This window comes from Morone saxatilis, unplaced genomic scaffold (genome assembly GCF_004916995.1).
Source record: "Morone saxatilis isolate NCDOM2014 unplaced genomic scaffold, NCSU_SB_2.0 Contig24, whole genome shotgun sequence".
Lineage (NCBI taxonomy): Eukaryota > Metazoa > Chordata > Actinopteri > Moronidae > Morone > Morone saxatilis.
Window position 1 is genome coordinate 23,843,812 of NW_023339807.1, and position 11,401 is coordinate 23,855,212.

Sequence of the window (11,401 nt, forward strand, 5' to 3'; positions counted from 1 at the left end):
ATGAATGGGCACTTTGATGAAGTTAGTCTTTATTTAATGTGATGAAGCTCAAGTTGTTTGACATATCAGAAATGGTTCAGGACAAACTAAAGCCTCGTTGGACCGGTCGTTTGACTTCAACGTCTCTGTCCGTTCAGGCTGCACAATAAATTAAAGAATATCAAAAACCACACGACTTTCATTTTTTTTGGTTATGGACGTGATGTTATTGTGCTGTGTACAACAATGCTTGAAAATCCTGAGCATTAACATCATCTTTCATGATACGCTTAAAAATAAATTCACGTTTATGTTGTTTATATTTAAAAATATAAATTTTTGGTCAATATTGTGCAGCCGTGTTCTCCGCTCACAATCCGCCGTGAGGTTCTCGGTACAAAACAAACGTCCCCAATAACAAATCAATTATATTGCAAACACACAAACAGCTCTGATCGGCTACACGGTCACTTCCTTTCCTGCACAGGTTGCTACGGTTACTTAAGGCAGAATTACGTTCCATCATCGATGTGAACCTTTTAGCTCTTCACGTGTTACCCACGATTCCTCCCAGTGACCTCTACCACACAACACATCAGCCTATGTAATTTTCACATTCACATTATGACAATATTTGAAAAAAAAAATCAACATATAAAAATGACACAAAAGATGACTGCTGTGGCACTAAGCTTCCTCGTACGCTTTAGTGTCTCCCTGCCTTTGTGACAGTCTCGATAATAAATATGGATTCTTGTCTCTGGCTGGACCAGTCCTTGTCTGGCTTTCAGTCTCACTGCCGGTCTGCTGTCTGTTGGTCTGTCTGTGGTGTGTGGATGTATTCTGCAGTAGGCGGTTGCTGGCTGTTAGACGTTCCTCAGTTGTCAGCAGCTGGGATGGGAGTGGAGTCTGAGGTTTCTGAGTCTGAGGGGACGACCTCGCTGCTGGTCTCCACTGAGAGCTCCTGCATGGAGTCTGTGGTCTCCTGCAACGCTTCCTCTGAAACAAGGAGAACGCAGTCCTTCAGAAAACTCTTGTTAATAGAAAGTGCACGGGCAATGAGCTGGTAAGTAAAAATGGTTGAACCACATTGTTTGTGCTAAGTTTTGTTTTTATCTTTTAAGCAGATATCTTACATTTTCATTTTTCATAAAAGACATACTGATAATTTCCATTTGTTATTCATTCATATTTTGTATTTCCAATTCAAAAAGACATGCACAAATTTATGCTCAGATATTAAAAGCTTCTGAGTGTCATAACTTTTACCTAAGAGACCTGGGTCTAAAGACAATTTGCAGTGAGTTTGAAATATATTTCACACATTTGGTGGTTAAAATAACCTTCCTGTAGACGCTGCTCATCTTTCTATGCGGTGTAATTATGAGGCAATCACCTCTTGTCCTGTAACAATCTTTGGATGGTAATCTGTGTGTGGGATGAGTGTTCAGTCTGTAGTATTGTTTTATTCTGTGTCATATTTTGGCTCTGAGATAGATGAAGTACCTGTGCTCTGCTGCATCCTCAGTTTGGCTGATTCGGCCTCCTGCTTCTCTCTCTGCTCTTGAAGTATCTTGCAAACTTTCTTGTGAGTGAACCAGTGCATCTTTTGGCAGGCTTGGCCACAGTAGATCACCTAAAGCCAAAAAAAGGTTTAGTTTATTTGAACAAACATGTAATTAAATAAAAGCCACAAACAAAGGACAGAAGAAATAAACCTCGCAGCTTTAAATTGACAGTGCATTTTGCTTTGTTTCATACAAACAAGTATCTGGTCTAAATAAACCTTTGTTTCATCTCTCTTTCCCACATTTCCTGTTTTCGTTCCACTCTTGCTATCTAATGAAGCCCCAAAAATGGAGGAAGATTTGTCTTATAAGGTTAACTGCTAAGAAGTCCCAGCTTAAAAAACAATAAACCTTTTGCCAATGAGAAAAGACTCCATCTTTCTACATCTAAATTGATATATTACGGCCGTTTTGACACTCGCCATTTTACAGATGGAGCATCTCTTCTCGGCTCCCTTCTCTCCACAGGAGGTACAAAACTCTGCGTCCATGAAGCCGACCTGACCTGTGATGGCCTGAGTCATCACTGACAGAGCTGTGGGGTCGTTGCCCTGCGATGATGGAAAAGGACAAAAAAGATTAGGCGTTGCACCACTGAGACAGAAAGTTTCACATTCAGATGAGTATCACAGACTCACAATCTCCACAGGAGCGATACTCCGCACCAGCTGCTGCAGCAGAGTAGCGTCACAGAAAGGAAACTTGCGGATGCACTCTCTGATAAACTTCTCTTGATACACAGGGAAGCCATCGCTGTCTCTGCCCTTCAGCATGCTGCGGGACAGGGATTGAGTAGATCGAACATTTTATAAAGCAAATCATCTCAAAAGACATTAAAACCCAGGATGTTCCTTTAAAAACCTTAAAATGCTGAACAGAGCATCTTTTCACCATTAATTTAAGTCCCCTGGTTGCAGTTTACATACCTGTCTGTCCAGAATAATATATGTGAATACTGGAAGTCATTACTATATTGATGATACACATACATTACACATGTACTTGATTACTATGCAAAAGATGGATACTTGGTGCTTTGTTTTCTCCTGGCATTGGTATTTTTAGATGTGATTATTCTCTATGAGCTGTAGAAACTCACAGAAAAGCCATTATCTAGGTGTGCACTTGTCAGTCTGCAGTGATAAATCCAGTGCAGCAGTAATTGTATAAATTTCCATTCCCTCCACATTTCCATTTGCGTTAAACCCTCAATGTGGTGAGAATTTAAAGTTAAAGGCCACAAATCCCTAGTTAATATCTCACGTAGCCTCACCTTTTGATGAGGCCATCCAGCTTGTCCTCGCGGTCCTTGAGGAAGGAGGCACACTTCCCCAGCACGCAGCTGATGTAGTGCATCTTCATGGCCAGCACCTCGTTCATGTCCTGCTGCTTGATGCACTTCTCACAGATGAGCTCCATCACCCGGCGACACTTCTCCAGAGCATCCGCCTCCGCCAGCAGGGGGTTGTCCTTCACCAGCATCACCATCTACAAACACACAAGAGACGCTTATCAAGTTCCATTTCAGACCTTGAGACTTAAGATTTTTGACATACACTTTATAATGAGGTAGGTACTGTATCTATTTAACAAAGGGATCTTAAACTGCCGGCCCAGGACACACTACACGAGTAAAACCCTTTTTAGCCGTAACAGTAGACAATGATAGCAGACGTCCACAAACATGTTGCACAAAGCAGTTTGAAGTAGAGTATTTTTGGCACAAACGGAACCTCATTTTGTGCTCTTGAGCATGGTGCAAGACCCAAGAGGGCCAAGATCATGCTGGTTTCCAATCAGACTAATCACAGCAGCAGCTGATTGCATCTCTGATTACTTGTCCCCCTTCCACATGAAGGAACATAATCAGTAAAATTGGCAGCTGGTGTGTTTTGAGGAAGATCCACTCATATCGAGGGTGACTAGTGGAGTCCTACCTTGACGGGATTCAGGTTGGTGCTCATGATGATCTTGTGGAGGGGTCCGGCCAGTTTGGGAGGCAGCTTGGGTTCCTTCTCCAAACCCTGGGGCTTGGTGTAGTAATCCAGTCTGGCGCGGGAGAAGAAGTTGTTGATCACGGTGACGCAGTCGTGTTGCCCTGAGGAAGGAAAAGCAGAGGCGTTTCATTTTTAATCAAACCAAGAAACCTCGGCTCTTTCACCAACTGCAGACCAGTTAAAGAGGAACATGAACGAAAGTCAAATTTAACAACAGCTCACAGACAAGTCAGTGTGGGAACTATTTTAATCCACTCAAAAAGAACTGCACTGTGCATATTTTTTCATTTTCTAAAGACCTGCAAGGGTTCACAACATCAAGTCGGTTGTTTGATTACAGAGTCATGTTCGTTTGTGTTTTAGGATGTATCCGCTGTGAAACAATCTCTGACTCACTGGGTTTACAAGGCTTAAAGAAAACACTGCACTGTTGTGTGAACGAGCGCATGTCACAACCAGACGTACCAACAAAGGCGGCCATCTGTGCGGCGGTCCTTCCGACAGAGTTGACCACGTCTGTTTCCGCCCCCGCGTCCAACATCATCCACGTGATGTCAGTCTTACCTACAGGCACAGAGGAAGAGGAGTCACAACACATACGGGGAGGGACGTAACAACGTAACAGAGTAATTATATTGCTGTGACGATCAACTCTTTACATTTTCAGTATTTGACCGGTTCCATTAACAGCATACCTGACAGGCCAGCAAACATCAGCGCCGTGTATCCATGCTCGTGTTCATTGCAATTCACATCCGCTCCGTGTTGCAGCAGCAACTTGCACATGTCTGCTTTTCCTTTGTAAGCCGCGTGCATGAGAGGGGTCATCCCATACTGTCGAATGAGACAAAACAGACATTATACGTGATTTACACTGACAATTTCACTCTCATGTAAACAGACACTGACATAGCGTCCGTTACATAACCGAACATCCGTTTTCAAACACCTGATTTTGACAGGCGGAGTGACAGATGGAGGGAAAGACATTAAGGACCTTCTCCAAAGCCCTTCAAGTCCCACACATGTCATTAAACAAAGGAAGAGTTGTGGTAAAAGAGCTTAGTAGGTTTTCTTTTCTACAAAACTAACAAACTGTAGTGCTGAAATGCACCTAAACAAGCCTCAATTGGTGCCTCTAATGAGTTATGTTTGTTATATTTGACACTTTGAGAGATGTAAGCGTTGTTTTTCCCGAACCATCAGTATAACGCAAACGCATTTGATGCGGAAAAACATGAAAACATTTTCTAATCAACAGAAGCTATGAATATAGGTAAATGAATCCAATAGTAAAACTTTCTGTTTAAGTAATGCATCGTTGCTTTAGGATGAACCACAAGAGTCTAACTTTGTAAACAGTTTGCAGACGACAATAGGCTTTTAATGCAATATGCTACACTGGCAGTATAAGAAACGCCTTTGAGGGCTGTCAAAATGTCTTTAAATCTATAAATTAGGAGTAATTAAAGTCATCAACAAATGCTCTGTTACCTCATCCAAACAGTTGACTCGAACATCCTTGCAGCCCAGCAGCCTTGAGGCCTCTTGGACATTTCCTAAGAGCATGAAATCCAACATTATTACAGAATAAACACAAACAGCTTCACCCACAATCCTGCACATCCAGAGGAGAAACACACCTCTTTTTAAAGGCATTACTAAAAGATTTCATCATGACTTGAACAGCCATATTGTACCAAAGCATACACTCTCCTGAATATAAACACAGACCTTAAAGCTTGCAGTGTTATCCTGCAGGTTGATGCACATTTTAGACAACAAGCTGCTCATATACATATGACATACATTACATGTACACAATATTAGCTGTCAGGCCTCAACATGCAGCCTCACATTTAAACTGATGATTTAACAATTTAACGAGCAGCAACAGTGTTATATTATATTATTATATTATATTTAAACATCTCTAACGTAACTTATCTCACACACACACACATATATATAACAATTTATAAGAAGAGCCAGTCGCTGTCTGCAGGGATTAGCGTTAGCCGAAGAGGCTTACCTGCCGTGATAACCTCAAACAACTCCTTTTCGCTCGAAGACAAGTCTCCCTTCTTCGGTGCAGACATGTTGCTGGTTAATAGTTTGAGTTTAGACTATAAGGGAGCAATATAGCGACGAGGATCTGCATGAAATATCAGGTTTATCGACGTTTGCAGCAGTCTGCTCAGCGTGAAAGGGTCGAGCTGTCATGTGGGATGTACCACTCCGTGCTGTCAGCAGGGGCGATAAAAACACCCAAATGAGTCATAATTCAGACCGAAAGCTCAAATAGTTTGTTAGAAAATAATTGGATAAGGAGATTCTGATGGATATATACAGGATATATCACAATAAAATTGGTTATATACAGCTAAAACACAATACTTTGCACAATCACAACAGATGTCACCCCCCCCCGTCTTTTTACTAAAATGATCCGATCCACGGAAGTCTAGAAAGTTCATGAGAGAAACACATGTGCGAGTTTAATTTAAGGTTTAATGTACATTATAATGTATGCACATTAGTCAAAACATATCTCATAAAACATCTCTTCTAAACCTGTAATATTGTTAAGATATTTGGGGACAGAAAGCATGTTACTGTGTGTTTTTGTTGGTGTTTTTATCCAAACAAAAATGTTGACTTTTTGTGCAATAATGTTTTTTAATTCCTCTAAGGTCTGTGGCATTTATAAATGACCTGAAAATCTTTAAATCCTTAAGAAAACAGGAAAAAAAGAAGTGCCATTAGACTCTGAATTACTTGCCTTGTATACTGATTAAATGAGTTAATTTAACCTTTATTTTACATTTTGTTTGTCTGTTTTTCTGTTTCTCTTTTTTCCAGGTGAAGTACCAGTAGGGAATGCAGGCCGCCTTTACAGAACCGGGCTTGTAGCTGATAGGATCGCAAATGACAGCTAGTGTTAGCAACAGTTAGCAGCTACTTTAGCATTAAGTATTGTCCAAGAACCAAGAAATCACTGAGAGTTGAGGTAGAGCAGAGAGGACATCAGAGGGAAATCCTATTAAAAAATCCATAAAATATGATCCACTTTCACCAAAATCTGTGAATAAAATTGTTTTTTGTCTTGTTGTATGTTAATCAGTAATTCTTGTTATTTGTGGTCTGATAAACAATACATTCATCAAACTAAAGTGCCCAATATAGCTTTGTCACATCAGTGACTGGAGTTTTAAAGTTGTGTTTTTGTACAGTAAGGCCTTTTGTGCCGTAAGTGGATTCATTTTAGCTGCAAGTCCCAAACAATTAAATTGATCAGATTATACAGATAAACCAATCAAATCACGGTATGTGGGATTAAACGTTTACTGAACCCCACCCTGTAGGCTACTACAGATTGCAAACAGAAACATACCTGTTACCTGAATAAAATTACAGATTTCTCCAGAACTTGTTGGAAACATTTGTGATAATGTAAGTACCCAACTCACAAAACATATAACAAAGATCTAGTGTTCATAGACATTTTAATGCAGAATATATGTGTTTGTAGAAGGTGGAGCTCATTGGATATATGCTCCCATGAATAGTTTAATCAATAGCAATATTTGACAAGCTGATCATATGTTATGTATGTAAAATATTAATGATAAATCTCAAATGTAGTGAAATAAAAAAGTACAATATCTCTTTCTAAAAGGAAGCATATGAGTATATAAAGTAGGAAATATTAAAGTACAAGTACCTCAAAACTAAAATGTTATTCTTCCATTGATTTCTGCTAGAAGCTGCATTCATTCAGTTCTTTCATATTACAATAACAAACAATTTTCATGCAATTTCCCTTTTAGATCTCCAACGAACTCCTAAAACTCCTACGTTATTTGCTAACCATAATGTGCCGCTGTTATTCCCTCTAGTGATGAGGGAAGGTAGCATTTATGAAGGACATGAAGTTTTAATGGAAAAAAAGCTGCATGTTGCTGCTGGACATGGGACTGATGAGAGAAGTGACACTAACCATAAAGTATATGTTAGATAAAACCAAAACAATGAGCTAACTAAAAGCTTCGTAGAGCTGTACAATTGCTTCTTAGTGGGTTTATCACTTATAACCAAACACACAATAGAAACAGTTCCTCTCTCTCTCTTTAGCCACCTCGGTTTGGTTCCTTGACAAAAACTCTTCCATCAGGATTCTTTCTCCATCGTAGATTAGTCACATTCGTGTTACTCAGCTCTTGCTTGACCTGAGGAACAGAAGAGAAAATGTACTAATTAAAAGCTTTTTCCCACTTCACTTACATCAGGAGTGTTTCATGTTATCTCTGCACCAGACAGCACATTTAAATGTGAGACTCACTTGCTTCAGTATGTCATCATACACTACAGGGTCATTTAGATCCAACTCTGAGTCCTCTGAGCTGATCCTCACTTTAATGAACTTTACAACGGGACCTGAAAAAGAGACACACAAACACAAACACAGACACATTTCATTATATTCACTGTGACAACCCACCACAGAGGAAGATGTACACTCAGCTGTTGGTCTTAATTGAACCCCTCCGCCAAACAGTGCCTGTGTTTCTGTTTTAGAGCGAAACTTTAGAAGAAGTTTCTTAAACCTGCATTCTATGTAATGGCCAGCAGGGGGCAGCTCCATTGGCTGCAATAAAAGACCAGTTGCATGCTCTTTTATGGGGAAATGAGCCTGCTTCTCATTTGATTTATTAGGGTAACTGTTTCCTAATGAGTTTATGGTCTCAATCGCTTGTTTCAAGTCTTCCTCTATGCAGCACGACGTTCATTTGGTAAATTATGGTTCTGTTTAAAGTAAAATAGTCGTGAGATTCCAGCGCAAGGCACAAAACTGAGATCAAACTGTCAAACTAGGCAGTGCCAATGTTTCCTACAAATGAGCACACAGCTCAACTTTTAGTACGTCACCACCGCTGGCTCCAAAAAAGCCACATGGTGATGACCCTAATACAGAAGTCCTGGTTTTAGCTGCCAAAATCAACAATCGCTGGATCGAAACTAGGAGCCTTTTTTGTTCTATGTGAAATCAAGATCACAGTTATCAATATAAACTGCATGTGTGCGGTACAGTAATGGAAGGCGTTAGCAACAATAAAGAAGGGGGATCAGGGTTTATGAACATCACAAACAACCAGCTATGACAGGTAATTCAAATTTTGAACTGATATTAAAGGCTTCAACCAAAAGAGTATAAAGAATGTAAAACAGGAGCTTTACCATAGTTACAGAGGAATGGATGAGCTTCATTACATGGAATTTCTCCCCATCTACCAGATGAACTTTCTAACATAGCAACACAGTTTTTTGTATCATCAGTCCAAACTTCTTTGCCTTCTTTCCAGTATCTGAACGAAGAGTAAGTCTGGTCGGACCACATCCAAGGATCTTTGAACAAGCCAATCCACACCGCCAGGTTACGGGACACTTCCTGAATTATCTGGTTTTCCAGCTCATTTCTCACACTAGTCAGGTCTGTGTGATGAGCCCTGCAGTAGTCCCGTGCAACAGTCCATTCCATGGCTACGTTAGTGAGAACATACTGTTCACGACCATCTTTTTTACCTGAAAAGAAAATAGCTAATTCAATAAATAAATCACAGTTATAGTGTTTTTGTAGTGTAGTTGCAGTGCACAAATGAATGACTCTCACCATCAAAGCAAACTGAATATTTCTTGTATGGACAAGCAACTGGAGAAAGTTTCCCATTTGTGTAAGTCAAGCAGTTGTAGGCTGTTTTGTCTGGGATGAGATAGTCTCTTTCTCCCTCTTTGTAGAAATCTTTGTCTGCCAGAGACCAGTGCCACCTCCAAGTCAGTTCTTTCTGAAGCCCTATCCACACTGCATCCTTGTATTTGCCCTCTACAGCTTTAAGACCTATTTCCATCTCTCCCATGTCGTCTATGGTGGCCAGGTCAAAACCTTTCTCTCTACAGTAGCTCTGTGCCTCATACCAGGTTTTAGACGCATTGACGAAGAAGTAATATCGATTCTGGGACACACATGAAGACAGAGAACACAGTCCTGTTGGAGAAAATGGGAACAAATGATTGGCATTTATCTGTAGAGCATAAGGGTTAATAAAAATCTGAATGTTGGCACAATAACCAATAATTACCTTCTTCATATACTGACAAGACAGCCACAAATTTCACGTTTTTGTATTGTAAAAAGAAGTTCATAACCTGCACTTTTCCTAATAAAGGTTAAGATATAGCGAGGGATTGATTTAATATTCAGTGGGTCTGTTCTAACCAAATCTAACAGACATCACTATTGTTACTAAAAACAAACAATCGTTATGACTCTTCAAATGTTGTAAAGTACATAAAAAAACTTCATAAACATACTTTGGCTTTCATAGAGCAAGACAAACAGATGTGAGAAGATGTCAGTCCATCTCAAAAGAAAGAAGAAACCTGAACTTAACACTGACCTGAAAGAAGTAGAAGTAGACGTACGACCCTTTCCATAGCTGTTACAAAGGTCAGAAAAAGAAGTTAGATGATAGATGATTTACTTCTTCAACCTGCAACAATGCTTCTCAGTGTCAGCTGCCTGTGGTTAATATACTTTATATGAACTTTGCATATTTAAATGCTGAGTGTTAAAAATACATGCATACATGTTGTAAACCACATAAAGAAATGTTTTACATTTGTTTTTGTTCAGAATAAAAATGCAGCTCAGTGTGCGGTAAACAGCTTGCTGCCATTCATAAGAAAGCAAAAATGAAGCAGTGATGGTTCCCATAAGTTTCATAAATATACAGGTAATTTATTGTGAAAGGCATCATTTCTGTATCAAAAACCAACATACACACATTAGATAAGTTAAGTCTAAGTAACAACTAAATAGTTACACATGCCTCTAAGGTGGTGTAACTATCACAGAATAATTATCACTGATGGTAAAACAGCAGTTTTTCTGCCACACAGCATTATTTTATTTTCACATTAATCGAGTAGAGACCTAATTTATTGATACACATTTTATAATGTGCTGTAGGATACAAAATGGGTCTTAAATATGCACTCAATGGCTACATACATGATATCATGTTAAAAGACTAAAGGCTAATGCGGCAGACAAAAAGTCAGCATTCTCACAATGGACAAAGCTGATCTTATTCTATTGTACTGATGAGTTTCATCCGGACCCAAGCCATATAGAGCAAGATAACATTATCTATGGAAAGAATGAATTCAATCTGGACATTTTATCCTCATATATATTGGCGAGTCAAAGACAAATTTCCTGCCCTGGGACAATAAAGTTCAATTCTATTCAATTCCTGCAGATTCACACTGCAGAAGACACAAGCAAACACAGAAATCTGCAAATCCAACACAATAATAATAACATTACAATACAGCGACAATAAAAGAAGATTCTGGGGGAACCGATGAATATGTGAACCACTTGTCAATAAGATAAGATGAGATAGATTAGAACAGATACAAAAATATTGTATAATTTGATTATTTGAATGAATGAATCAACAAATACTGATTTCAGAACGATATTTAGAATAGACATGAATATAATTTAAAAACAAGTGTAATGTTATAAGCATCTCCTGTGTGTTCCCTGTATTATGTTTGTTTTAAAAAAAGTCAGTTAAAAAAAGACCAGGAAGTTTTTGTTTTACTAATTATGAGCCAAACAAACAAACAAAGCTGAACAGCTGAATTATATTTTACTTAACATTACATTTTTAGGGCCCGAGCACTGAACGTGCGAAGGCCCTATTGTAATTGAAGGAATTCTTCTTTTTCTTTTTCTTTTTCCTCCTAAACAAACGCATATTTGGAGGCCTCAACATGCTCAAAAACTCA

General features: G+C 39.1%; 2 protein-coding genes across 2 annotated transcripts; both read right to left on the minus strand.

Annotated features, from left to right (window-relative positions):
* Positions 1–5,779, minus strand: ankmy2a (ankyrin repeat and MYND domain containing 2a). Its single transcript, XM_035671804.1, has 10 exons — positions 5,577–5,779; positions 5,039–5,103; positions 4,240–4,378; positions 4,010–4,108; positions 3,485–3,645; positions 2,821–3,035; positions 2,186–2,321; positions 1,970–2,098; positions 1,486–1,615; positions 1–978 (listed from the first exon to the last, which is right to left on the minus strand). Exons 1-10 carry the CDS (start codon positions 5,641–5,643, stop codon positions 857–859), a joined length of 1,263 nt encoding a protein of 420 aa, XP_035527697.1. The 5' UTR covers positions 5,644–5,779; the 3' UTR covers positions 1–856.
* A 1,281-nt stretch (positions 5,780–7,060) lies between these two features.
* On the minus strand, positions 7,061–9,121 carry LOC118335501 (C-type lection lectoxin-Enh3-like). Its single transcript, XM_035671805.1, has 3 exons — positions 8,783–9,121; positions 7,887–7,981; positions 7,061–7,773 (listed from the first exon to the last, which is right to left on the minus strand). The coding sequence occupies exons 1-3, from the start codon at positions 9,081–9,083 to the stop codon at positions 7,675–7,677; spliced, it is 495 nt and encodes a 164-aa protein (XP_035527698.1). The 5' UTR covers positions 9,084–9,121; the 3' UTR covers positions 7,061–7,674.
* Positions 9,122–11,401: the final 2,280 nt, after the last annotated feature.

Coding starts and splice junctions, on each gene's coding strand:
- ankmy2a (XM_035671804.1), bottom strand. CDS start 5,643: ATGTCTGCACCGAAGAAGGGAGACTTGTCTTCGAGCGAAAAGGAGTTG. Junction 3,646..4,009: donor ACAGATGGCCGCCTTTGTTG/GTACGTCTGGTT, acceptor TTCCTTCCTCAG/GGCAACACGACTGCGTCACC. Junction 2,322..2,820: donor CTGGATGGCCTCATCAAAAG/GTGAGGCTACGT, acceptor CCTGTCCCGCAG/CATGCTGAAGGGCAGAGACA.
- LOC118335501 (XM_035671805.1), bottom strand. CDS start 9,083: ATGGAATGGACTGTTGCACGGGACTACTGCAGGGCTCATCACACAGAC. Junction 7,982..8,782: donor TCCATTCCTCTGTAACTATG/GTAAAGCTCCTG, acceptor TCTCTTTTTCAG/GTCCCGTTGTAAAGTTCATT. Junction 7,774..7,886: donor ATGATGACATACTGAAGCAA/GTGAGTCTCACA, acceptor TCTGTTCCTCAG/GTCAAGCAAGAGCTGAGTAA.